The following is a 27692-nucleotide window of genomic DNA, read 5'->3' on the forward strand; positions in this document are numbered from 1 at the left end:
ACTACAAGATTTGTTGGATTTTTAGGAAAAAACTACAAGACTACAAGGTCGAAGATAAAAATACTAGATCTAGTAGGAAAAAACAAGGAGTGGCAACTCTGATTTTTAAGTGTTACTTACGCAAGGGTAAAAAGGTTGAGAAACGCTGCCTTATTCGTTACCATATTCTCCCCCTCTCTCTCTCTCTCTCTCTCTTATTATCATATTCTCTCTCATTACTCTCTCTCTCTTCCATGTTCTGATATCCCATTGATTAACTCTCTCTGACTTCACTTTTGTGACGTCATGCCGCCTTCTGTTACTTCCTTGGTAATACTGCATGGCAATTAGCAATGCTGCAATAGTGTCAGGGCCAGTTCGTCGCGGAAGACTGTCCAGTGTCCATTGTCCCCCGTATGGGATACACTCCGCCACTTGCTGCTCCTACCGTTTTTACGAACTGTCCTTTCTTTGTCGCTTTATATATATATATATATATATATATATATATATATATATATATATATATATATATATATATATATATATATATATATTTAAATATATTTCTTTCCCGTCATCATTTAGACCTGGCAGGTATTACCTAAGTGTCCATCCCCAGTGGACTGCGAGCATGACGGGTGCCAACACGGCGAGCAGTGAGAGGGAAGGCGAGAGGCGGGGTACCGTGGCCCGCCGCCGCTGGAGGATCTTGGCGGAGGTGAGCTGATAATGATTTGGTGATCCTCCGCTGAGTTCACTGTTTCATGGCCATTGCTCTTATCTCGTATTCGACTCAAAATATGGGTAAGGTAAAGATGCAGAATAGGCTTTCTTCCATCTCGCCACCAGCTCCCTCCCCATCATCAACAAACTTTGGGACCTGATGGAAAACCAGGATTCTAGGTGGAGAAATCCTTAAAAAAAATAATAAATTAATAGATAAACAATAATAAATTAATAAATAAAGGCGAAATTTCGAGAAGTTCATAAGAAAACACTAAAATGGTGATAAAATCAAATCTAAACCAAACCTAACATTACTTACCTAAACTAACCAAGCAGGAGGGAGAGGTTCCCCTCTTGATCAGTCACATATCCATAATAGAATGTTACAGACTACTGGAATAGTACTGATATTTATCAACACATACATATTGCTAGGGCATTCTCACCTGTTGAGCCTCCCACCTAAGGAAGGGAAGTGACATCCTGCTGATGTGCCAGCCCCAAGCAATAAGTAAAAAAACAGAAAGATCATGCTAAAGTACTAGGCTGGAGAGGGCAAAAAAAAAAAAACAGGCAAAGAAAGATGGTTGAGTTGTTAATCAGATAACTCAAAGGTTAGTAGTTTTGGAAGAGAGTATCACCAAGATGTTTGGATAGAGATGCATTAAAAGTGATAACATTCTGAAAAGAGTGCCTCCTGGGTGGTGGAGAGTGCAGTGCCAGGGATGGGTGCCTCATGGGTGGTGGAGAGTGCAGTGCCAGGGGTGGTTGTCTTGGAATGTAGAGAGTGCAGTGCCGGGGGTGGGCATCTTGGTTGGTGGAGAGTGCAGTGCCAGGGGTGGGTGTCTTGGAATGTAGAGAGTTCAGTGCCTTGAGTGGGCATCTTGGTTGGTGGAGAGTGCAGTGCCAGGGGTGGGTGTCTCCTGAGTGGTGGTACTGTGTGGGTTACACTTTGAGAGTCTTCACATTTCAGAGTGCTGTCCTGGGTAAACATTAAACTTCCATGGATTAAAACTTTCACAGACTTATAGTACATTAAGAACACTACTTAAACATATAATATGTATATATTCCCTTTCACCACCCAAACAACCCAAGGACATGTAGGGAATGGGGGTTTTGGAGTGGGGGATAAGAAATCGGCAAAATATGGGTGTTTAAAAGTGTATGGGAATTTCATTTGATATTACTAGGTAATGTTTTTAACCAGATATAGCCTAGCTAGGGGAAGCTGTGCCCCTGTCTAGGCTGGAGTAGCACTCTACTTAAGTTTCTGGTAAAATGGCATTGCAGCACAAAACTTCCTCATTTTTTTCCCTTCCCTTTTCCCAACAAGGTTGAAGACCTGCTGAGAAAGTCGGTTTTGGGATGAGGAAAGCCTAATTTAACTTTCATTTGCTATATCAAGGAGATATAAATGAGCAAGTCTCTTTCTTACCTTACCGTAAACCAACATAATGAACATGCATGCTATTGACTGAGTCATCACTGCATTGAGAAGAAATTGAGATCACTTTTGATAATTTGTTTGGGAGTTATAATATCTGTGCCACATGGTTTAGCTATAAGAAATATTTCAAATTATGTCACCCACAACTTAAGCATGATCGAAGCACCTCGGATATTTTAGTTAAATAACAATAGAACCATATTTATTGATATATTCATCCTGGTATGAGATAACTTTCATTATTTATTTGAAGAGCAATTAGTAATGTACACAGATATGCCTATGTTGATATTGTAATATATTTATAGGTAATATGGATTTAGAAAATTACCTGCAGAAAGTAATACTGTGGCTAAGGAGTAACTTGTTTTTTATGGTTTGTTAGAGACTAGGTTCACAGATTTACAAAGTTATTTCAAGTTATGTCAGGTTAGATTAATTAGATTAAATTGAAAATTGTGTTTTTTTCCTGTTTTGGAGCTGTTGCTGATCATGATGGTTCTACTGTTGAGAATTAACATGAAGTACAAATACTAGTTAAATATGAAAGTAAATTATTATGTATTGTAAGAGAAATATATTATTTTCTTGAACCTGTTTTAGACAAAGGCTTGTGTTCTTATAGAGCACACAATATCTTTGTATAAACAGGTTTGCCAAGAACTGCTTCTAACCTATCTGGTTCAGATTGACAATGTTCAAAGTGAAAAGGAGAGTGGATATATTAACTGTGTGGCCACATCAAGATGATGTTACCTTTGTTTTGTTTTTAAACTCCTTTCCATTTTTTTTTATTATACTTTAAAGCTGTAATTTTACACTTTTGTTTATTATTATTTTTTTTCATGTTGCAAGTTAAGTGTAGATTACAGGTGCTCATCCAGTAATACTACATATCTAGATATGCAAGGTTTTCAACTGTTTCTTGTGGTTGTTATGCCTAATTTTTCAGGCATTGCAGCGGTCCAGCAACAGGGATGCCTCGCCTGACAGTGTCTCCACACGAAAGTTCCAGTCCTTTGGCCTTCTGCTGTTTGAAGAACTGGGGCAGGAGTTTTACTCAGTCAGATGCATCAACTCAGATTTGAAAGTCATTGTGAGGTAAGAAATTCTTTAGATGGTCTGAGTTTGTTTCCTCAGCTAACTACAATAGCATTATTGCTATTAAGATATAATGATTTTGTATTGTGCTTGTGAAAAGTGTTCTTTTTACTCTGCAGACCTACTGCAGCCATGCAGTAATTATGGCTAATGCACATAACCTGTAGAGCATAATTTTCAGAGTATGTATTCATGATATTTTGTTACTTTATTGATATTTATTTTGTATATCTCATTTATTAAGGTTTCCAGAATTCAGTGCAGAGTTCAGTACAGTATTCTTATTATTATTTTATTGTGATATATATGGTATATATGTATTCTTTTAGTGCTGAATGATTCCTGCTTCATTTTTTTACTTAATGCACATTATTGTAATCTTGCACATGTAATTTATACATATGTACATTTGGAAGTATTTGATGTATTAGCTCATATATGAATGTTATGGTTTTCTCTTAAGCATGTCAGATGATATACAGGGGACTATTTTTTTCAGATTTGGTTTATGATGTATATACTTTGCTGGGTTATTTAAGAGTAATTACTATGTTAAAATTATTTATTATATTATACTTTTCCTAATAGTACATATTATGTAATTTACATCTTAAAATGTATCACAGAGCCCTTCTTTAGTTATACCTAATTTCAGTTCAGTTTCAACTTTTCTAACTCATAATACTAGATTAACAAATGGGCATATTTTGAAGTGATGGCTTGAGCCTAAGCATTTGCTACTTTTTCCATTAATGGATTGCTGCCAGCATGCTAACTCATCCCTGTGCATGTCTCTAGGCTATTGCGACGAGACTTCAGCCCCAGTCAGCTTACGGGCTTCAACAATACGGGCAACGTTTGTAAGTTGGGAATCTTCTTTTGTAACCTGATACTCATTTTCTCCCTTCACTCTATGTTCAACTGTGTGATTTTGAATGCTAATATTATAATGCTCAATGCATATTGAACTTTGTCTAGGCCAGTGGGAAATAGGTAACCCAGTGAACTGTTTGCACTAGTGTCAAGTGAAATTTTTCAAACACATATGTATTTGTGCAAAAAAATGATTTCTATAATGAGGGCAAATCAGGATTGATGTTTAAAGTTGAAACAAAGTTGTGTACTGAGTATTAGTGTAATGTTGTAGAAGCATCATGGACATTTGAAAGGAAAATAAACACTACAGAGATGCATGTAATAACTTTCATCTAGATTAAATTTGTTTCACTTTTGACGTGGAAAGCTCAAATTAGAATTTGAGATATAAAATCCTGCAAGTTTGCCTGCAATTGCTGCTCATAAAAGTTGTCTGCAGTCACTGCTCATCAAAGTTGCCTGCTGTCACTGCTCATGAATTTATGAAGATCTAAAAAATCTATATATATGAGAGAATTGTTTGTGAAAATAGTATGACATGAAACTTGTAATAATGGAGAATAGTTGAATCTGGGAAAATATTACCAAGTTTTTCTTAAACTGAATTTGCTAGTTATTAATATGGTGAAAGCCATTATATACATAAGACCATGCAAATCTTGATTTTCACTCTGAGAGCTTGGAAAATTCCTGTTAGCATATTAGTTTGCAGTAGTCTTGTGTTTATTATTAATATTTAAAGTATCAGTAATATCCTGCTTGGTAAACTTGACACCAGATGAAACTGAGAGATGCTTTGTCCATGTGAGATGCCATATACATTTTCAGGCAGAAGGCATCACTGATATATATATAGCCAAGACATACAAGTATATATATATATATATATATATATATATATATATATATATATATATATATATATATATATATATATATATATATCTTAGGAATCAATGTACCAATTTTTTTTTCTGTTCTCTTGCTTATATTGATAATACAGAATATTTTCATCAAGATCAGGGATTTGTAAGCTTTACATTTCATCAGCCTCACCATATTCATCCTTTCTTCTCTTTCAGTGATAAGGTCTAAGACTCTCTGCCTTATTTTTCTTCTTTTCTATTCTTACAACTTCAACTATATCAATATAGAGACTGGGGTATTAGTGAAGCTCAGCTGCCAGATAGCTACAAGTTATGAGAGAGCCAAGCAAAAAATCAGTTTCTCCTTACTGTGATTTATCTACGGTTATAAAAGCAACTATGTATCAAAGTTATTTTGTGCTTGAGTTGGATCATAAAAAAAGCTATAAAACTATAGCATAAAAAAAAAAAAATTCTTAAATGTATTTCCATGAAAAAAAAAGACAAAGTTGGCAAAATTGGCACTCTCCTCAGTCTTTTCGGCTTTTATAAACAATACAAATGTAAGATCAGCACTGTCAGGCCTTTCAAGATATTTAATTCACATTAGAGTTTGGAAAATAAGCATTTGTTTTAAGTGCCAACTTCTTTTTTGGCAGAAATTTAATACTAATAATACTGAATAGTTCAAAAGCGGATACCCGAGCTCAGAGACTGACTTATCAGAGATCAGGTATGACTCATATTTGTTTGGATATCATGCGAGGATTTCTTCATGTTGGTGACGTTGCTGTCTGCTGCCACTCACATAGACCAGTGGTCACTTCATATTTCAGTGTCCTCAGTTCCACACACCCTGTGTGATCCTATGCTCCCATCTTCCTGCCCTTTACCTTTTATCCTTCACCCTGCCCACCCTGCTGGCAGTGGTGAGTCTTGTATAAGGGATACTCTCATCTCATCTTCAATGGCAAGATTTACCTCACTTTGATATTTGTCAAAATAGAGACTGATACACTCTAAATGCATGGTGAATGGTGCACACTGATTATACTATGTGGGTGACAGCACAATATTAGTTTAATCTTGTTTATAATCGCAAGAACAGTGTGAATATAATTGCCAGATGTTAGATATTGTAGCTTGGGTTTCAAGAGACATCATGGTAAACTATTTCCAGTGTGCTACTGAGACACTATTAAATTACTTCACTTATGCATAATGATATGATGCCATTTAACTTCATAGTTGAGTGCAGAAAAATGTTAAGTACAGAAAAATTGAGATAGTAGATATCTTGGTTGGCTTGGGTGTTCCTAAGCTCTCCAGTGACCTCTGGAGACCACTGATTTCACAAATACCCATTATCAGTATTCCTTTAGAATTGAATAGATCAGCCTTGTAACACTTAGAATGAATTACTTGATTTATAGATATCGGTAGCCAAACTTTTTTAATACTTGAACAGCCATTTTGAATTAATTAAGTTCAAGTATTGAGTCTATGCTGTATATATATATATATATATATATATATATATATATATATATATATATATATATATATATATATATATATATATATATATATACAGTCGGCGCCACGGGTATTGGCGCGAAAAATGTGCGCCAATACCCGTGACAAATTATTAAGGACCCCCATTTTACACTTAAGAAAACCGACACTGGTATTGGCGCGAAAGCACATGGTAGAGTAGGCTGAGCTTAAGATCCATGTACAGACAATAAAGATCTCAGTTGCCTATAGAATAACTCAGTTGCTTTTTGTGATTAGTCGTGACCGCATCAATTGTTTTTTTTCCGCTCTGACGTGCTGTGTTTTTTGTGGGATTTTTGTAATAATGGCACGAGGCCCAGAGCTCACAAGGGAGAAAATTGCAGCAATAAGCTCACTTTATAAGGCAGGAAAGTCTAACAAGGATATATCAATCCATACCAGAGTATCGTTGCACAGTGTCCAGAGATGGACAAAGAAATGCAAGACAGCGGGAGGTGATTATCCCCCATTCCAAGTCAAGAGGACTGGACCAGCTAAAAAGACATCAAAAAGGACTCTGAAGGTTATCCAAAGACAGGTGGAAGCTGAACCAAGGATAACAGCTAAAGAATTGAAAGAAAAAAATCCAAAACTCCTGCAAGATGTGTCTGTTAGGACAATACAACGCTGCCTCAAGGACGATTTGTCTTATGAGCATCGGGCACCACGACGCAAACCTCTTCTGATGGAGAAACAGAAACACAATCGTGTGAAATTTTGTAAGAAATATCTAAATTGGGACAATGAAAAGTGGAAGAAGGTTTTGTGGACCGATGAGGCTACATTTAATGTTACTGGGAACCGAGGAGGTAAGGTTAGGCTCCGTCTTGGTGCGGACCTGTACCATCCCAAGTACACGCAGGGGACAGTCAAGCACCCTGATAGTGTCATGGTATGGAGTGCATTTGGGTACTATGGTGTGGGCAAGCTGGTTATATTACCTAAAAACACAACAGTGAACAAGGAATCATATTTGGAACTGTTATGTGACCATCTTGAGGACTGCTTTGATGCCTGTAAGAGTGAGGTGTTCATGCAGGATGGTGCCCTGCACACACAGCAAAACTAATCAAAGAATGGCTTGAATTTGTAGGAGTGGATTACATAAACGATTGGCCTGGTAATAGTCCAGATTTCAATCCAATTGAAAATGTGTGGGGACTAATAAAACGAAGACTACGAGGACGTAACACAGCAACTGTGGAAAAGCTTGTGAAGGAGATTAAGGACATTTGGGACAACTTAGAACCCTCAATGCTCCAAAGACTGGCTGAATCTGTTCCTCGACGCCTTGAGAGCTGTCTGAAAAGGAAAGGACTCCCCACAAAGTATTAGAGGCTGGTAGGTTCTACATACATGTTAGTATTGCACTTGTTTTAGTGCTACAGATGAAAAAAACATCGCGCCAATACCCTTGGCGCCGACTGTATATATATATATATATATATATATATATATATATATATATATATATATATATATATATATTTTTTTTTTTTTTTTTTTTTTTTCCTCCTATTCTGTCCACCTCTATAATGAAAGAATTAACCAGTACTCTGGAAAAACTCTGGAACTTCCTACAAGCTTCTGTATATCCAACTTCTTATGACTTGACTTCATTTAAGAGGGAAGTTTCAAGATTTATTTATTTATTTTTTTCCAGCCTTGGTCAGCTTTCCCCAAGTGTTTATCAATTATGACAAGGAAATACCCCTATATCAAGTCTGAAAATAAAAGAAAAGAAAAATAGGATTATTATAGATTTTTATGGTTAAGCACAGACATATTAAGTGAAGTAGTGTGGTGTTGGTGTGCAGCCTCCTTCTGTTTAGGGATGCATCATGATATTCACAGCCTCACATATCTTGGTCTACAAGTAGTTACCACAGAATATTCTTGCACTGAATATTATCTCTTGTTTTTAATTTTGTCTGTAAGGAAAATTTCTCAAAGTACAGCAGTTTAAAAAAAATAAAGTACATCAATGTACATTCTTTTTTTAAATTTTCATATTTTCATCTGCTTCAGATATTTCTTGTTCTTTTGTTGACACTAAACACTTCTGATTGAATGTGTTCCCCTGAAGCAAGAAGAATTTTCACTGTCTGAAGTTTATACTTTTACCAACTGATCTTATGACCCAAATGTTCTTACATTTTTTTCTCTTATTTTATAACAATAAACAGTCAACTCTCAATTAATGCGAGTTTTAATAATGCAATTTTGATTCAACACAATTTTATATATAAGGAGACACGACCGACTAAATAACACGATTTATTCAATTTAATTTGGGTTACTTGACTTGAAGACATGTTACGCACCCAATCTGCTTCTGATGGGAACTGCACTAAGATGCTCTCAGCTAGATTCTTAAAAATACCTTCCACCTTCATCAGTTGTATTATATCAGCTGGGAGATATTGGCATATACTTTATAAAACCTGTTTCCTTATTTATATTCTCTTTTGTAATGCCAAAATATGTTTTTATGCAATGTTTTTTATGAATACCCTTTTCTTACCTAAAAGCACATTAAGAAAAATTGTGTTTTCTTCTGAGACTAGATCAGATTAATGGGATTTCAGTTAATTTCAATAGGGAAACTTTGTTTGAGATATGAGCTCGTTAATGAAACAGATTAAACTCAGAACTCAAGATACCACTATATATATATATATATATATATATATATATATATATATATATATATATATATATATATATATATATATTTATATATTGCATCGCTTGCTATCTTCCACCTTTGTTTTCATGCCAACTGCTCCTCTGATCTTGCTAACTGTATGTCTCCCTTCCTTTTGCAGCTTCACTGCACAAAACTTTCTTCTTACTCTCACTCCTATTATGTCCACTTCTTTAATGTAAGAGTTAACCAGTACTCTCAATCATTCATACCTTTGTCTAGTAACTTTGGAACTTGCTACCTGCTTCTGTATTTCCATCTTTCTTTGACTTGATCTCATTTAAGAAAAAGATTTCAAGGCATTTATCCCTTTCTTTCTAACTATCTCGGACCTGCATGAGGACTGGCAACTAAATGGACCTTTCTTTTTTTTTTTTTTTCTTTTCACTCTTTATGGTGCCCTTGGCCACCTGTCCATACTTAAATAAAATAAATGAATAAGTAAAAATATTTTGTGTGTGCTTTAAAGTGCCAAACAGTTAACTGATATTCTGTAGATAGATATTATATATGGAAACTTCATATATATTTGTTAACAGCATCAATCTCTGCTTTTTCTCAGGTATCTGGCCTTCTGAAGAGATTCTGACATACTACTGCCTTAGCAACCTGAAAATTTTTTCAGGAAAGTCTGTTCTAGAGCTGGGTGGTGGCATGACTAGCTTGGCAGGGATGCTGGTGAGTAGAAATTATGTAATATTCTCGTAAGCTTGATAAAATCAGAAACATCAGAAGTATTTGAACATTTTATTTCAAGCCATTCTTAACAAATTATGGAGATTTTGTCTTGTGACTATTGCATTGTGTTAACCATCATAGTCTTCAGTGGCAGGAAGGACAGCCCAGATGTATACTCCTTTTCCGGTGGATCTTTGTCTTGTATATTGGTAGATTGTTAGCCGTTTTTTGTTTATTATTATTATTATTATTATTATTATTATTATTATTATTATTATTATTATTATCATTATTATTATTGTTATTTTTTTTATTTTTATTACTTCCTACATTACATTTCCTACATTTATATGCTTTGAATTGATTTCAAGTCATCATAATATATAGTTTAAACCAAACTTCTTAATCAACACAATGCCCTGCAATATAATTCTTAAAGCCCACTATGAAATAATATATGATCATGTTATGTTTTTAACAAAAGCTTAATTCTTTTATGTTATCACCAATTTAACAATAAATAGTCTTCAATTTTTTTTCTCATTCCGTAAAAATAACAGGCATCAAAGTTGACTAAATTCCAATTAGGACATTGTGATTATTTTGTCGTAATTGGCAAGGTGTTGTGTAAGTGGAGTGTTGTAGTATGCACACTGAACCACAGTTGCTCACCAATACAGGTTGCTGCCAGTGGAGTGGCCTCCAGGATGGTGCTGACTGATGGCAATGCACTCTCAGTCTCCAATGTCAAAGTGTCCTTACAGAAGAACAACCTTTCAGTGGAGACTTTTGCCAGGTGAGGGATTGTGTGGAGTTAGTGATGGAACTTCCTTTCTCATAAGATTAAATTTTAACATGATTAGTGTATCATCTTTAGTGCCCCTATTATGCATTTTGTATGTTTTGTTTATTACTCATTCTTTAGTACCCTGATTCTTATGTGCAACAATGAATTGTCATCTATGCATGTCACTCAAAAAAAAATTTCCCTATATTTTTCAATATTATTACATCTTGAATGCAGTAAAAGGGGTCTCAAACACTTATTACATTGTCCAATTCTCACTGGGCCAACTCTACTGTACACTGCTCATGTTTTTTGTGCTGAGAGCTTTATTAATTACTGTAGCATAAAGTGTGCTCTTTTAAAGCATATAATGATAATAATTTCTGCAAGATCTAATTGTTTTGGAAAATGTCCATTAATGACATCTGGATTTGAATTTTCATCATGGCTAATGAGTACTGGATCTCACAGCATAATGCAGGAGTCATCACTTGATTAACTTTGTCCCATACATAGTTAGGTACCCAAGTACACACTGAATAGGCTTTTTATTTTTCCTTAGTTTTATCTCATGAAATTTTAATATATATATATATATATATATATATATATATATATATATATATATATATATATATATATATATTTTTTTTTTATGGGAAAATGTTCTTTTTAATAATAATTTATTTTTTTTAATTTGCAAAGCATTTTTTCATTGAATGCAATTAATGTATATATATATATATATATTTTTTTTTATTTCTTAATACATATACTTACTACCCATATGAAATTCAGTATTCCTAAGTTCCCCTACTCAGCACAGTAAAATAACCTATATCTCTTTAGAGATTGTTTCCATGAACTGTCTTCCTACCAGGGGAAACAAAGATTCCTCTGCCCTGTGCACATGTGCAAGGTAATCTGCTCTACAAGGCCACCATCTGATTCTCAGTTAATTTCTGTGCTCTGCACATTCAACATCTGCACTTCTGCCCTTCTACTATTTTCTTTGTTAATATTGTTGCTTGCTTTCCCATGTTGTACAGTAGCCTTTGTTGGTTATCATGTCCAACAGCAAGTGTGTTTAAGTGCAGCAGAAAGCTACCTGTTGGGGATTTAGAGTTGCATTTGCTGTGTTTTTCTTGCCTGCAAAAGATCTGCTTGATTGGCAACAGGTGCAATAAATGTTGCCATCCCTCCACTTCTCAGTTCAAAGTTTATGTTGTTGATTTTGAGAAGCATTTTGTTTCCAAAAAGAAGTGGTTTAATTCCTCAGATGGCTCTACTGAGAAGAAACTTCACTGGGATAGTTTGTCATCTGATGTTTCCTGGTCTCATAGGTTTGTTGTTACTTAATCCAATATGGATTTAATGAAAGCAACCTTAGCCCAGTTTTGTTGGTGGCTTTATAGTCTCTTGCCCCTGATAGCTATTTTCAGGTTTTCAGGGGCTTGTGGTTCTGTGAGTGAATAGAATGCAGGCTTCTGTTGACTGAGGCTTCATGGAACTTGCTGGTGTTGGGGAGCAAGGCTGCATGCAGCCCCTCTCCCTAGGATGATTCTTCCAGGAGTGAGTGGGGTGCAGGCTCCTGCTGACTCAGGCTCTATCATGGAGGTTGCTCTAAAGAAATTCAGGATATTTAACTGTGTTGGATAGGGGAATTTAGGTATATGTAATTACATATGGTTAAGTATTTTCATAAAAAAAAGGTTTTACTTAAAAAGAAGTATTGTTTGTGTATTCTTGCCTTATTTAAAAGACAGTTAAAGTTGTATTTCATGTCATAAAATCTAGAGGAAAAGGTAAGATGTCCTTTATTAATAATGATGGTGAAAAGTGTTGCAAAGAGTCAATGGGTGTTATAGCCTCAAAGAGACAGTAGCGCAGAAGTTACATATTTTTCCAGAGTGCTCCGTTGGGGAGTGGCAGAAGAGATATCTCCACATCAAGGGAAGTTTGATGTGGCCATGTGTGCCGATTGGTAGGTGCTGCACCTCTTAAGCAGCTGCTAGTCTTATGGCTTACTAACAGCACTGTGCTGGTTGAGTCTGGATACTTACAATTAATTACTTATGCTGCTGTGTGCTAGGAATGGCCATTACATTGTTATTTCTGTTTTTTTTTTTTTTTTTTTCCTCTCCTCTACATCCTTGGCACTAACCATTGTTTTTGTGTGTTTGAACACCTTATACTTATCTGCAACCATTGTTTTTGTTTCCATCCATTCACCTAGAGCACTGCAAGGCTTGCTTTCAGTGATGCTGCTGTGATGTTGTGGCTCTTTTGGAAGATCCACATCTGTCGGTTTGAAAAATTGCACATCCTATTTTGTTGCTTGTATTTATTTGTTTATTTATTCTTTCTGCTATATATTTTTCTCTCTCTCTCTCTCTCTCTCTCTCTCTCTCTCTCTCTCTCTCTCTCTCTCTCTCTCTCTCTCTCTCTCTCTCTCTCAGCATTAGGTAAAATTCATACTTTTATCTGTGGTACACTGCATATTTTTAAAATTAGTGTGTATTTCACTATTTGTAAGATACTAGAAAAGAGACACTAGACTCATGCTGTCTTATTGCTGTATTGACTTTAGTTATTTTTTTATTTATTTATTTATTTTTTATTTTTTTAAACACAGTTCATCAATAGGCCCATTCCACACTGCTATACTTTTGTGAGGAAAGCTATATTTATTGACTTCTCTGCAAACACTCCTCAATTTTTTTCCATGGTCTCTGATACTTCTTGTATCTGGTATCACAGATCATCTATGTCTAATGCCTCTTTCCTTTCTAATATCTTATATTGTGCTATCAAATCACCTTTTCCTCCTTTTTTCCCAGTGTAGTCAGGCACAATCTCTTCATATTTATAGGCTGTGGAGATTTTAGTTACAGCACTGGATTTTTTCCAGCTTCTTGATATCCTTTTTCAGACTTGGAATCCACATTAATGCTGCTCAGTAACATTGTTATTTGTTTTTCCTCATCAATAAAGGTGAATGTCATCTTGATGTTCCTTTGCAGTACATCTTTTTTCCCAGGTGATCTTGTTTAGAGACTTTTCAAGTGACAGTGTATTAAAGGTGGTTACTCCCAGGTTTTTTTTTTTTTCTGTTCTTTTATTAATTTCTCAAGTTCCCAAGTAGTAGTTTTCTTTTCTTGAAAACATCCTAAATTCTACCATATTGCATTTCTTGGCATTGAATTCCTTGCTCCACCTCAACAATAATTTGTCATAATCAAAGTCTTCTTTATTTGTTACTTTTCTCGTAATCTTAGCATTGTCAGCAAAGAGACACTTGTAACTTGTTAGCCTCTCCGTCATATTGTTTGCATATATTGCAAGCATCATCTGGTACTTGTCAAAAAGCTAGGCATTCATTCTGATGTTGATATTGTTAGCCTCTTTGTCATATTGTTTACATATATTGCAGACATATCTGGTACTTGTCAAAAAGCCAGGTATTCGTTCTGATATTGATCCTTCCAGTTCTTCAGTATTTTCCATTTTCCATTTAGATAATTGGAAAAATACTTTATCAAGAGTTTGTTTATTTTTTTTTTAGTTCCAAGTATGTGCAATCAATCCATCTGTATCTGTCATTCTCTCTCATTCACTCTGTCTATTAATCTGGAGTAAAGGCTTATCAGATTTGTTACACAAGACCTTCCTTCTCAAAATCCAAGTTGTCTTTCTGTTACTAAGTTTTGGTCTTCCAGGTATTTCACTCACCTTTTCTTGATTATCCTGTCCCAAATTTTTATACCATACTTGTCAGTGACACTGGATTATAATTAAAAGGCTCTTCTTTTGTACAACCTAGTAAATTGGGATATGTGCCCATGTTCAGTCTTTGGGTACTCTACCTTCCACTAGGAGGGTATTGATTATGCCATGTATCGCCTTGGCTAGTTGTGAGCTACACTCCATCAGGATTCAGCTTGATATGCCATCAGGTCCCTGTGCTATTCCAACATCCAACTCTTCCAACATGTGTTTAACCTCTGTTGATGTTACAACCTCTTTCAGACAACTCCCATTTTCAGTTATCTTTCTTTCTTCAAATGATTTTCTTAGTAGACCCTGAGTGAAAGTATCTGTAGAACACTTTAGCCATCTCTTTTGGATCTCTGCTTCTTCTCTGACTTTTACTCTACTGGTGTTTTCTTTGACTGTTTTCAGTTTCTTTGAAAAAAAAATTTTGCTAGATCTTTATACACATTATTATTTTTTCCTTTATAATGCTGTCCATTTCTGTTTATTTGTTCCTCTTTCTTAAATAATTGGCCCATTTTTGTGTGTGTGTGTGTATGTGTGTAATGAAGTGCATAAGTATTGTACAATATGCAAATATTTTAATGTTTGTGGTAATACTTTTGTGTGACTTAGCATAAACTTACTGATTAAAAAATAAACTAGGTCTGTGTGGATTGGTATTGTGTCCTTAATTTTTCTGTCTGCATGTTCTTTTGGGCTTACTATATAGTACAGGTTGGAAAGTTGTTTGTTATTCATTTGGATGTTGCTAGCTTGGTTGATTCATTGTTGCACTGCAATACTTGCATCTATAACTTATTTATATCAGGATGGTTTATGTGTTCAAGCCTAACTAGAATGACTAATATATATATATATATATATATATATATATATATATATATATATATATATATATATATATATATATATATATATATATATATTATATATATAGTTATATATAGGCAATCCTTGCTTAACGAAGGTTCACACAACAAAATTTCGCTACGACAAAGGTGTGTGTGTGTGTGTGTGTGTAATTTACCACGGTTACCTGCTGGTCACCCAGCCAGTCTTCACCATTATGGAGTGAGCTCAGAGCTTATAGACCGATCTTCAGGTAGGACTCAGACCACAACACACACTCCACACACTCTCGCTTTGTTTACTCAATGGAAGTTCAAGTCAGGGGTCAAAAATGTTATAATTGGTTCGCTTAACGAAGTTTCGCTTAACGAAGTGGTTTTCAGGAATGTAACCCCTTTGTTAAGTGGGGGTTGCCTGTACGTTAAACCGGAAATTCGTTAGACGAACATTCGTTACTCACAATTGAGAGGGTCCGGGTTCGAGTCACGGAAAATGGCGAGGCAAATGGGAAAGCCTCTTAATGTATAGCCCCTGTTCACGTAGCAGTAAATAGGTACGAGATGTAACTCAAGGGGTTGTGGCCTCGCTTTCCTGGTGTGTGGAGTGTGTGTTGTGGTCTGAGTCCTACCTGAAGATCGGTCTATGAGCTCTGAGCTCACTCTGTAATGGTGAAGACTGGCTGGGTGACCAACAGGTAACCGTGGTAAATTACACACACACACACACACACACACACACACACACACACACACACACACACACACACACACACACACACACACTCATCTCACAACCGAAAAGGCCCAGGTTCAAGTCCCAGGTGTGGCGAGGCAAATGGGCAAGCCTCTTAATGTGTAGCCCCTGTTCACCTAGCAGTAAATAGGTACGGGATGTAACTTAAGGGGTTGTGGCCTCGTTTTCCTGGTGTGTGGAGTATGTTGTGGTCTCAGTCCTACCCAAAGATCCGTCTATGAGGTCTGAGCTTGCTCTGTAATAAGGAAGACTGGCTGGGTGACCAGCAGATGGCCATGGTGGTGGGGAATTACACACACACACACAAAAAAAAAAAAAAAAAAAAAAAGACAAATTGCACTGAAAAAGATAAGATACTATGATAATAATGATAATAGGGAAAATAAAGTGTAGTGGTATCTATGGTGAGAGAATGACAACTGGTGAGAAGGTGAAAGTGTGGGGAGAGATTAGTTATGGTTCTGTAGCACCAGAGCTCTGAAATAAGGTGCATAGAAGATAGAGTTGTGCTGAAGATAGTTGATTATTAAGTTCAAGTTTGAGATGCTAGCTATGTATGGCTTCAACTGTCGTGATGTCTGTGTGTAGGTCAACTCTATGTAATATGTGTATAAGGATGATTGTGTATGTGTAAATATGTTATCACAGCTGGAAAAGATAAATGAGCTAACTGTTTTTGTTTATATGTATTTTTCTTTATGCTCACTGACTAAATATCTTAGATCCCTTTTGATTTCTCCAATATACCAAAGCTTACATCTTGAATATATAGTGAATGTATATAGTATATCTAATGACAGTTGACTGTCAGTGAAGAATATGGGATAGCTGTCAGGTATGTCATGTCAAGTTGATAGATGAAAGAATTGAGATTCTGAGGCACTGAAGTATACTAGCTTTGTTCTGTCCCAGTGCAAAATATGAGAGAGTTCCAAGGTTAGGTGTTCTGTGGTTCTCCTACTTAAAGCATTTACTTGCTGAGGGTTGCTTGTCGATGAAAAAATGTGGAAGAATGCAGGGCAGTATCATCTATGTAGGGATGCATACAACAAGAAGTCTAGTTTAGATGATCATTGATGACTAATAATAAGAGACTGGGTAACATGATAGAACCATGAGGAACACCACTGTTAATAGATATAGAAATCACTGTCTACCACAGTAGCAATGAAATGGTAAGAAAAGAAATCTGAGATAAAATTACAGAAAGAAGAATAGAAGCTGTAGAAGAACAGTTTAGGAATCAAGACTTTGTGTCAGAATCCATCAAAAACTTGTAATATGTCTAATACAACAGCAAAGGTTTTGCAAAAATCTCTTAAGAGAATGGCCAAGTCTCACCAGTGGAACAATCTTGACAAAACCCAAACTGGTAATCATATAGAATGTTAAGTGATAGATGTTCAAGAATCTTCCTGTTGAGGATATGCTAAAAACTTTAGATAGGCAGAAAATTGAGGCAGCAGGATGGCAGTTTGAGGGATTAGACTGGTCATCCTTATGGAAGCAGGTTTAGGAACAGGGAGAATGTAGACAAACTTTCAGCATGAAAGGAATGTAGATATTGACAGACAGACAGCTGAAAGAGCTTGACTAGACAAGGTGCAAGCATGGAAGCACAGTGTCTCAGAACAGAAGGAGGGACCCCATCAGTTCCATAAGCCTTCCAAAGATGTAGGGCAGTGAGGGCAGAAAACATAATAAAGTGACGAACTGGATTGGATAACTGAAATTACATATTATATAAAGAATTGTTCTATTTATTTTGATATGAGATGTTTATTATCTTTTTAAAATACATCAAAACTGTATTCAGGTCTTCAATTGATATGTATAGTAACTACTTCAGCATTCAACTGAAACAAAATGTAGTTGATATTCATCGATAGAGAGAGGGCTTTTGTTGAAGACTTTCTAATAAGGTGTAAACTCTAGTCTTTTGTGCATAGTTTCAGTGTACAAGTGAGAATTTTGTATACAATCTTACCAGAATTTCAATGTAATTGCTGCTTCTTATGCCACTGCAGTCTGTTTTTTGACGATGAACGGGACAGTCTCCTCCTCACACTCCTGGCTGTCCTGCGGCCTGGTGGTATTGCTTTGGTGGTGGCCCCGGCGCGCAGTGGCACCTTCCACAGCTTTGCCTCCTTGTGCCGGCCTCACTTTAGAGTTGCTATTGTGGAGAAGTATGACCATGTGGTGGACCACCTTGCACAGAAGGTAAGCTGATTTTGTGTACCAGAGTGATTTAGTTTTGTATATTTTTATGGTATCTTGGGTTACATATGATGGATGTGTGGTGAGGGTGGTTAATCATGAAAATTTGGTATATTTAATTCCTTAAATTTATTATATATGCATGTCTAATGGTCATGATATTTTTTTTTCTTGTGAAAATTGAATAGGAAACATTTTTATATTTATATAACATGCCATCAAGGAATACCTCTGATCTATGATAGGTTTGGAATATATTTTTTATATTAATTTTCAAAATCCAGTCTTACTCAAGTCATAATTATTATGTTCTCTACAATGTTTGGATTCTTGAGTTATCTTTATACAAGATGGATTTCTCATTAACATTTATTTCTTCTAATAACTTACAGAGAGGTGACAGATAGTATTGGAATTAAACACCTTGGTTCTAGGACATTGAGATGTCTTATCCTTATTGGTTGTAGACGATAACTACAACACAAATATTTATTATAGAGGGATTGGTTTTGGTCACAATCTTCCTATTATGTTTTCCATTTGTCTTTATGCAAGGCAGTTGGCCATTGGTCTATAATATCCTATAATAGCTTTTTTAAGAGATTGTCTACCATAAATGTGCTATCATGATTTAATTCATTTGGTAATACAGTGGAGACTCAATACTCAAACCTAATTCGTTCCAAATGGCAGTTCAGGTATCAGAAAGCTTGACTGCCAATACCTATAAATCAAGTAATTTGTTCTAACCTTAAGAAAACCTTAAGTTTACAAAATTTCAGTGTAATATTTTTTTAATAACTTTTGTTTGTACTTTCTGTAAGTGAAGGCTAAGTAACATAGAAGGGAAGGAGAGATGGGTGGGGAGGAGGAGGGAGGGATGAGTCACCATCCATATAAAACAACTGGTAACTAACTCATCTTCTGGTATGATTCCTGTGGATTCATTAGTGGAGGGCTGTGACTCACTAACACTTGCACTCTCATTAGATTCCTTATTTCCACCACAAATCAGCCTCTTTGGTGCCATTGTATGTTTCTAAATGTAAGCCATAGGCAGAACACAGGAGAATGTTATTGTTGTCATGACTGTGGTAGGACTAGGGATGTATACCAGTACCTGGTACACTGGAATACAGTGATCCCTCGTTTATTGCAGTTAAGGAATACCAGAACACCCCGTGAAAGGTGAAAAATCGTGAAGTAGGATTTGCCCCATCTAGGAATGTTTGTGTATATGTATGTGGGGTACTAGAACGTTTAGAATATGTAAACAGTATTTATACTTTATATATACAGTATTTTACTTAAATCTATTTAATCGTAAAACCTTATACAGTAATTATACATTTACTCTCTCTCTCTCTCTCTCTCTCTCTCTCTCTCTCTCTCTCTCTCTCTCTCTCTCTCTCTCTCTCTCTCTCTCTCTCTCTCTCTCTCTCTCTCTCTCTCTCTCTCTCTCTCTCTCTCTCTCTCTCTCTCTCTCTCTCTCTCTCTTACAATACGTAACACTCACCCTCCTCTGCCCTCTTTGATCATATCCAAAAGTTTTACTTTTTCAGTGATGGTCATCATCTTCCTCTTCCTCTTGGGAACACTAGAGGAAGCTTTTGCAGGAGCACAGCGCTTAGGCGGCATTGTAAGGGCTTAATGAATCACTACTTAAACAAAAAAAAATTATCGCGAACACAACACTAAGATACATTATGCGAGACAGTCAACAGCGTGGACTAGACTGGTGAGATACAACAAAGGAAGATGTTGGGTGAGGCTGCAATGATGAACTCATGGGATAAATCCAATTGTGCTCTCATTGGTCGATCTTGCGCTGGGAACCAATCATGCGTCTTGTATGAGTGCTTGTGGGCATGTACAAAGCCTCTGACTCAATTCATCTCTTTGTTTGGCGGCATGCTAGGAAACCTTCTCTCTCACGCATCAACATGAAACAATGTGTTTTTCTGCAATATGGCTGTATTTTTTTTTTTTTTTTATCGTGAACTGCGAAGTGGCGGGGGAACACTGTATATGTATATGAACAATACATGTACAGTATTTGATGTACATACGTACATTTGTAAGTGATGCCACAGACCCTTGTGATATAGCGAAAAATCCTCAGAATGTATCTAAGAGTATGTATAAAACCTGTGAAACAGTGAGGCTGCGAAAGCCGAACCGCGAAATAGCGAGGGAACACTATACTGGTACTTTGGTTCCGGTACTATCTGTATTAGAAAGGGACAGCCATGTGTGCGACCGGTTGAGTACCAGATTGATCTTTTGCATTTGAGTATTGAAAAGTTTGACTTTTAAGACTTTTGAGTATTGAGTTTTCACTGTAATGTATTCCCTCCCTTGCTGTGTGGCCAGGGAGGCTTTAACCAAACACACTGTATCTTCAGAGTGCACTGGACCCACACTACAATCACAACCTTCACTTCCCTCTCCTGATGGTGCTGAAGAAGATAGGGACCAATTAGATACTCCAGAAAGCTATTCGGAAATCTATAGAGGGTTCTATAGATAATGTCTTGGTCAGTACTCTCTGATACAGGGCTTTTAGTATTTTTTTTTTAAATGTCTTGAACTTTTTAGTTGAATCCTGTGTAGCTACTCACAAGTTGTGTCTAAGATGAGTGCAGAGCAGACATAAATATCAGAGTTACTATCAAAAGATGTTTAACACTACTTTTTTTTTTATGTAAGAAGAGTACCAGCCAAGGGCAACACAATTGTTATAAAAAAGGACCATTGAGGTTAATGGAGAAAAAGGCGAGAGGGTATTAAGACATCTAGAATTGATACCAGTGGTCATATTCTACACAGTTATCATCAGGTTTCACACTGTCACTCCACTGACTCTTAAGGGTCACAATTATCAACTTGAAATATATAGGAAAAAATGGGTTCACAATATAATTTTCTTTCATCAAAATTATTTTAACATATTATTACTTTTAGGAACAGTTAGACAGTGTATCCAAACAAAAGAAACATGATAAATAGGAAAACATTGCGGTCAATGGCCCAACATGTGCAGGCTGCACGGGGCAAGGTGAGTTTGGGAAAAAGCGATCATATCCCTCCAGGTAGTTATTTATGATAATCCATTATTCTATCAAATAAGGATATTATTTAGTCATCATTACTAATATTTATTGTTCAATTAATAATAAAAACTGATGGGGGATCATGTTATGGTATAGATGGTATAAACAGCTATGTTCCCACAATACTGAGTGAATGGTGTATGTGTAATTAGGTGCATGTATTTTTTTATCTTTTTTTTTTTTTTTTTTTTTTTTTTTTTTTTATGTGAAATGGAAAAGCTGGTCAAGGGCAACAAAAATGATTAATAATAATGTTCACTGAGATGCTAGTCCTCAAACAAGGTCAAGAGAGTTAGCCCCAAAAAAATAGATATGTATCTTGAAACTTCCCTCTTAAATTAGTTCAAGTCATAGGTGGATGAATATACAGAAGCAGATAGGGAGTTCTGAGTTTATCTAAGAAAGAGATTAATAATTTAGAGTAATGGTTAATTCTTGAGTTGAAAAGGTGGACAGAATAGGTATGAGAGGAAGAAGAAAACCTTGTGCAATGAGGCTGCGGTAGGAGGATAGGCATGCAGTTAGCAAGATAAGAAGAGCTGTTAGTATGAAAATAGTGGTGAAGATAGCAAGGCATACAACATTGTAATGGTGAAAAAAGAGGCTGAAGACAGTCAGTCAGAGGAGGAGAGTTGATAAGATGACTGTTCCCTTGTGTAGTGAGACACAAAAGGGAAATGTTCAGTGAGGTTGCAGTTGGGCTAATAATAAGATTACAGTGCCCCCTGAGTCAAGTGTTTCAGGCCTCACTGGGAGTAATTATTGTCTTGGCAGGTGTCTGCTGCCTTTTCTTGTTATCAAAATATAGGTAACTGGGCCTTGTTTTATGTATTCATTATCTGCAGAAATTTGTATCATTGGTATGCTGGCCAATTTACTCAATTGTTGTGTACTATTTACATGTATGTATGTATATATGTGTGAGAGAGTGAAGGAGTTAGCATGTGTGTATGTGTGTGCAGTAAACACTCATTTCTCTCTATTCATTATGAATAGAACCATTTCTTTGTGAAATTTATTGTTGCCCAATTTCTTATTATGTTGTCTTCTCATCAGCTATTACCTGGCTGTAGACACATGACAATGGTGTCTGAGATAGCTACCTCACAGACTGCATCTCAATTCTAGTACAGGGTTATATGCTTTGTAGTGCTTGTCTCTGTATAACTTTCCTCAAGTAGATGTTACTCTAAGACTGACTAAGGCAATGAACTACCATAAACTATTGAAGATACATTTTATTCAGGTGGTTGTATTCTGGATAGTTTATTGAGCAATATACTTGTACTATCAATATCACTATTTGTGTTGGCATGGTTTGGATGATCTTGAGCATCCACAATTAATTACTGGAAGCAACTGAAGACAATGCAGTCATTGTCATTTCTGTCCATCCCAGCCTATATCCAAGTGCTCTTATAAAGTGTTACTTGTAAAAGGACACCAAGGATCATAGGTGTCCTGTTAAGATGTGTAATGGTGCAGAGACAATGGAGGACAATTGTTTCAGTAGTTGTTAGGTTCATAACAGTTTGTAATAAACAGGTGATTTATTTCTGCTGGTGATGTTATGCCACTTACACATGTGTCAGCCTTTTGCCCTCTTCCTTCCATAGCATGACATCTTGCTTTCAAATAACCTTGGATGTCTATGGACACTTTTACATGTGATGACCCTAGTCATAGATGGCAGAACCCAAGTCATGAGTGCTGTGTTCTCCATTTCTTCATTTTCAAAGTGGCATGATGAATTGCTATGGATGATGTGAAATGTGCATTGCATTCTATGGACTTGTTCAGACATGTTGATGCTTTGCTTTCCAAACTCAGCTGCAAATCCACTTTAAGGCCCACTCACACAAATCAATTCTATATTGGTTCCTTTTCTGCTCGGTGCTTTAGTGTCAGTGAAAACATTTTTTTTTTATGTTGAATTTGGCTAATGCATTCACACATGTCTGGCACAATACTACCATGGTTTGACTCTGTGTCATTTGTCTCCATTCCATGAAAAAGATATCATCACTACCAATATCCTTCAGTGTTTCATGGACACTGGACAAGTGCTCTGAATTTCTCCACACAAATGCACAATTTATTGAACTGGTTTAGAATTATCCTGTTCTTCACGATGTGTCGTAGCCAAAATATATTGATAGCAGTCTCTAACAACATACAGTGGTACCTTGACTTTGGAGTAACTAAGTAAGGATGGCACCTGGTCTTGTCGTGAATTGGCCATACACACAATAGTATATGTTGCTCTGTGAAATGCAAGGTGCTGTGCTGTGTATGGCATATGGTAAATAGTGAATGCATGTGAAAATAACCATAGGATATTTATCAATAAGCAGCTGCTTAGTAATGGTAGTGTATATTTATTAATGAACAGTTACTCAGTCACATATGGTTTAGTGAAATTTAGTCATAGAAGTTAGCAGAATCATAATTTTAAGTTGTAGAAGGAATTAATGTGATTAATATTGTAGTTACTGCAACATGTCTATTGAATGCATGTAGAATTCATTATATTCAAGTGCTGCTTCTTCACTGATCAAGGAAGGAGTGTGAACTTATTTAGTTATTAGCATAAGAAGATAAGGAAAAGAGAAATTAAGGGGAGATCTGTAGCATAACATGATAAGTTAACACTAACGATGATCTATTGGCTAAAAAGAATATAGCAAGTGATTCTGAATTTTTAGATAAGCCCCTTCCATTCTGCAGACCTGAGTTTGTTGCGGTAATCAATCTTTGTTTTTCTCACTGGTTGAGTGGCTGCTGCACACATATGCACGTGTCTATGTGTCTGTGATAGAGCCTTTAGTGTTGTGAAATGAACGTATAGTTGTGGTCTCTGTATAAATGTGTGCCAGTCAGTTTGGTGATAATATGTAATGTAAGGGAGTCAAAGTGCATCTTATCAAGTGGCCTGATGCTGAAAAACCATGTGCTTTAAAAAAAATCTTTTAATTTGATTGATCTGAAGAATAACATTGCAGTGACAAATAGTGAGTATTGGTTCTTATCACAGATAGTGAGTAAAAGTTTTGTAGTTATGTATAATAATATATTCCTAGTTTAGAAAAATCATTTAGGCTGTGACAATCAATGAAAATCAAGGTGTAGTCCAGTTTCAGAGTCACTGCAAATGGAGTCAGACCCTTGTGCTCAAAAGCCACATAAACTAGGAGTTGGACTATTTTTTGGGAGTTCTGCTTAAGTTGGGTCAGTTGTTCTTTGGTGAAACCTGGCAACTCAGGGAATGCATTACCATAAATGGTCACAATAGTGAAAAAAGTCCACGATAATAGATAAATTGATAACAATAGTCTTATCGGCTATAGCCAATGCTTGATTATTGGCGATAGATTTATTTCCTGATAACTGATAATCAGTAAATAAAAATTTTCAATAATAGTGATAATATTATTAGTATTCTAAATTTGAAATATCAATCAATCAGGGTTGTCAAACTTATTTACCACAACATGCCACATTTCATCAGAGTATATGTCAGATTATTTTGAGCAGATCAATGCCACTTATTAAGGAAGTGTTACAATAATGATAAAGATGATGATAATAAAGAAAGGTGAATTTAATCTACACTAGTGTTCACACGTAATCCAGAAAAACAAAGGTGCAAAGGAAATCAATGTATCATTTAGCTTGATTTGTACCTCTTGGCATATACAATTGTATCACTGTTTGGCACTAAGAATTGAGTATTGTGTCTACCTTCATTGTTGAGGTGAGATGTTCATCAGTAAAATGGGAGATCCAAGTCAAACCTCATTCAAATCCGTCGCTGAAAAGGGTTGTTTGCAAACATGAGTACCGCCAAATATTGACATCTTTAAAGCCAAATATTTAGTTTGGGGATGTGGAGGCCCAACATAATGGTAAAATATGCCATTATTAACAGTTGAAAACTTATCTTCTACAAGGAAATATACTGGAGCTCCCACTTGAAACTGTTCTCATATTTCATGAGCCAAATAGAAAATATGAATATGAAGTATACCATTTTATTTTTAGTTATTTTGTAATGTCATCTTTTTTCCATTGTGGACAGACAAGGGTCTGATTTTAATTGCAGTGACTGTGTATATATATATATATATATATATATATATATATATATATATATATATATATATATATATATATATATATATATATATATATATATATAAATCACACACACATACAACACACACACACACACACACACACACACACACACACACACACACACACACACACACACACACACACACACACACACACACACACACACACACACACACACACACACACACACACACACACACACACACATATATACATATATATACACACACACACACACACACACATATATATATACACATATATATATATATATATATATATATATATATATATATATATATATATATATATATATATATATATATATATATATATATATATATATATATATATATATATATATATATATATATATATATATATATATATATATATATATATATATATATATATATATATATATATATATATATATATATATATATATATATATATATATATATATATATATATATATATATATATATATATATATATATATATATATATATACACACACACACACACACACACACACACACACACACACACACACACATACACACACACATACACACACACACACACACACACACACACACACACACACACACACACACACACACACACACACACACACACACACACACACACACACACACACACACACACACACACACACACATGTAAAATGATGGCTTCTCTTTAGATGATGGATTACTGTTGCAACGATGGCCTCAAGTCGTCCATGGTTGTTGTTGTAATAAAAGCTAGTATCGGAACTTGAACTCTGTTATTGTTAAGAAGTCATTCAAGACAAACAACTAATGATGCTTCTTATACCAATGTGTATATTTAACGCTGCTATCAAGCCTTCCTTGTAAGAATGTGTAGGTTAATATTAATGTGTGTATGGAAGAATTTCCATGTTAGCTTCCAATAACATTGCCATTGTATTTGAGCTTCTATAATGGTGCAACAGGTGTTATTCACTGCATGGCATGCACACCTGACAGAAAATAGTTCTGTTCATTCATAGATGCGTGATCTGGTGCAGTTTGTGTATGTGCAAACACAAAGCTCAGTTTTGTAATCCAGAATTACTGCAAACTTTTGTTAATTATAATAGTATGTTTTCAGCAGCATCAGAAACAATACAGGCATTATTGGTGTATAATCTCAGCATTAATTCATCCCTGTCATTAATTCTAGTCATTGTGCAATATTGTTTATTACTGTCATGTATTCCTATGTAACGACAAATGACATAGGCAGTCCAAAGTTCATATTAGTGATGTAGTGAACCCTGTTGGTGAGATGGTGTTCATGATGCTGACAATATAGTTTGGGCAGAGCAGTATCAGATACTGTATATGTGAAAAAAATTTCCTTTTCATCAGCACTGTTAATTTTGATTGTCTGTAAGTAATCGTAGATAACGAAATATCATATTTTTTCTTATTGTGAAACATGTATTTATGAGTATTTTTTTTATGCACTGAAAAGTGTAAGCTTGAATGGATTGTTTTTTAATTATGAGTAAGATCTCAGATATATTTTACATCCCTTTTTTCAACATATCATGCATGTTTTTAAGTATACAGTGCTAACCATTGCATTAGTCTGGAGCATACTGCCAACTAATGCAATGGTGCAGATCAGTTTCACCCTCAAACATTGGCCAGTCCAAGCTTGGGTGTGTATAATAATAGTAATAATAATAATAATAATAATGTATGATTTATTAATTTGGCAGTGCAACAAAAAGTTTACACTGAAAATGTACACGGGGGCGGACATTAAAACAATGAAATGCTTAACCTAACTATGAATCTAACTTAACCAAGAATTAACTTATTGATTTATTGGTTTGTTTATTTATGGCTTGCACCATAGTGGGCACCGCGCTACGGTGGTACCGGTCAGTGCTCGGTGCTCTTAAGGGCGTCACGCGATTCTGGTTTCGGGTGGCGCGGGCAGGGAGAGGCACGTATTGTGTATGTGGCATGTGTGAGGAGGAGAATCCACCAGTTACCCTCCAGCTAAACTAGTGGAAGGGTTTGCAAGTTCTTTCAATCACATCAATAGTTCTTCATAGTTTTTTTTCTGCTTTATA

The 27692-nt window shown here is 35.6% G+C and overlaps 1 protein-coding gene across 1 annotated transcript; it reads left to right on the top strand.

Moving 5' to 3' along the window:
* Window positions 1-551: 551 nt before the first annotated feature.
* LOC123509392 (calmodulin-lysine N-methyltransferase-like) lies at window positions 552-24725 on the top strand. The gene is made up of 8 exons (XM_045263683.1): window positions 552-700; window positions 3111-3259; window positions 4058-4119; window positions 9828-9943; window positions 10624-10739; window positions 12640-12714; window positions 18137-18329; window positions 20732-24725. The coding sequence occupies exons 1-8, from the start codon at window positions 614-616 to the stop codon at window positions 20807-20809; spliced, it is 876 nt and encodes a 291-aa protein (XP_045119618.1). The 5' UTR covers window positions 552-613; the 3' UTR covers window positions 20810-24725.
* Window positions 24726-27692: the final 2967 nt, after the last annotated feature.

This window comes from Portunus trituberculatus, chromosome 27 (genome assembly GCF_017591435.1).
Source record: "Portunus trituberculatus isolate SZX2019 chromosome 27, ASM1759143v1, whole genome shotgun sequence".
In the NCBI taxonomy this organism is placed as follows: Eukaryota; Metazoa; Arthropoda; class Malacostraca; order Decapoda; family Portunidae; genus Portunus; species Portunus trituberculatus.

Bases quoted from the DNA above. Each gene is read 5' to 3' on its own strand.
- LOC123509392 (XM_045263683.1), top strand. From the start codon at position 614: ATGACGGGTGCCAACACGGCGAGCAGTGAGAGGGAAGGCGAGAGGCGG. The intron at 9,944-10,623 runs GTGAGTAGAAAT...TCACCAATACAG, and splicing joins CTAGCTTGGCAGGGATGCTG to GTTGCTGCCAGTGGAGTGGC. The intron at 12,715-18,136 runs GTAGGTGCTGCA...ATGCCACTGCAG, and splicing joins GTGGCCATGTGTGCCGATTG to TCTGTTTTTTGACGATGAAC.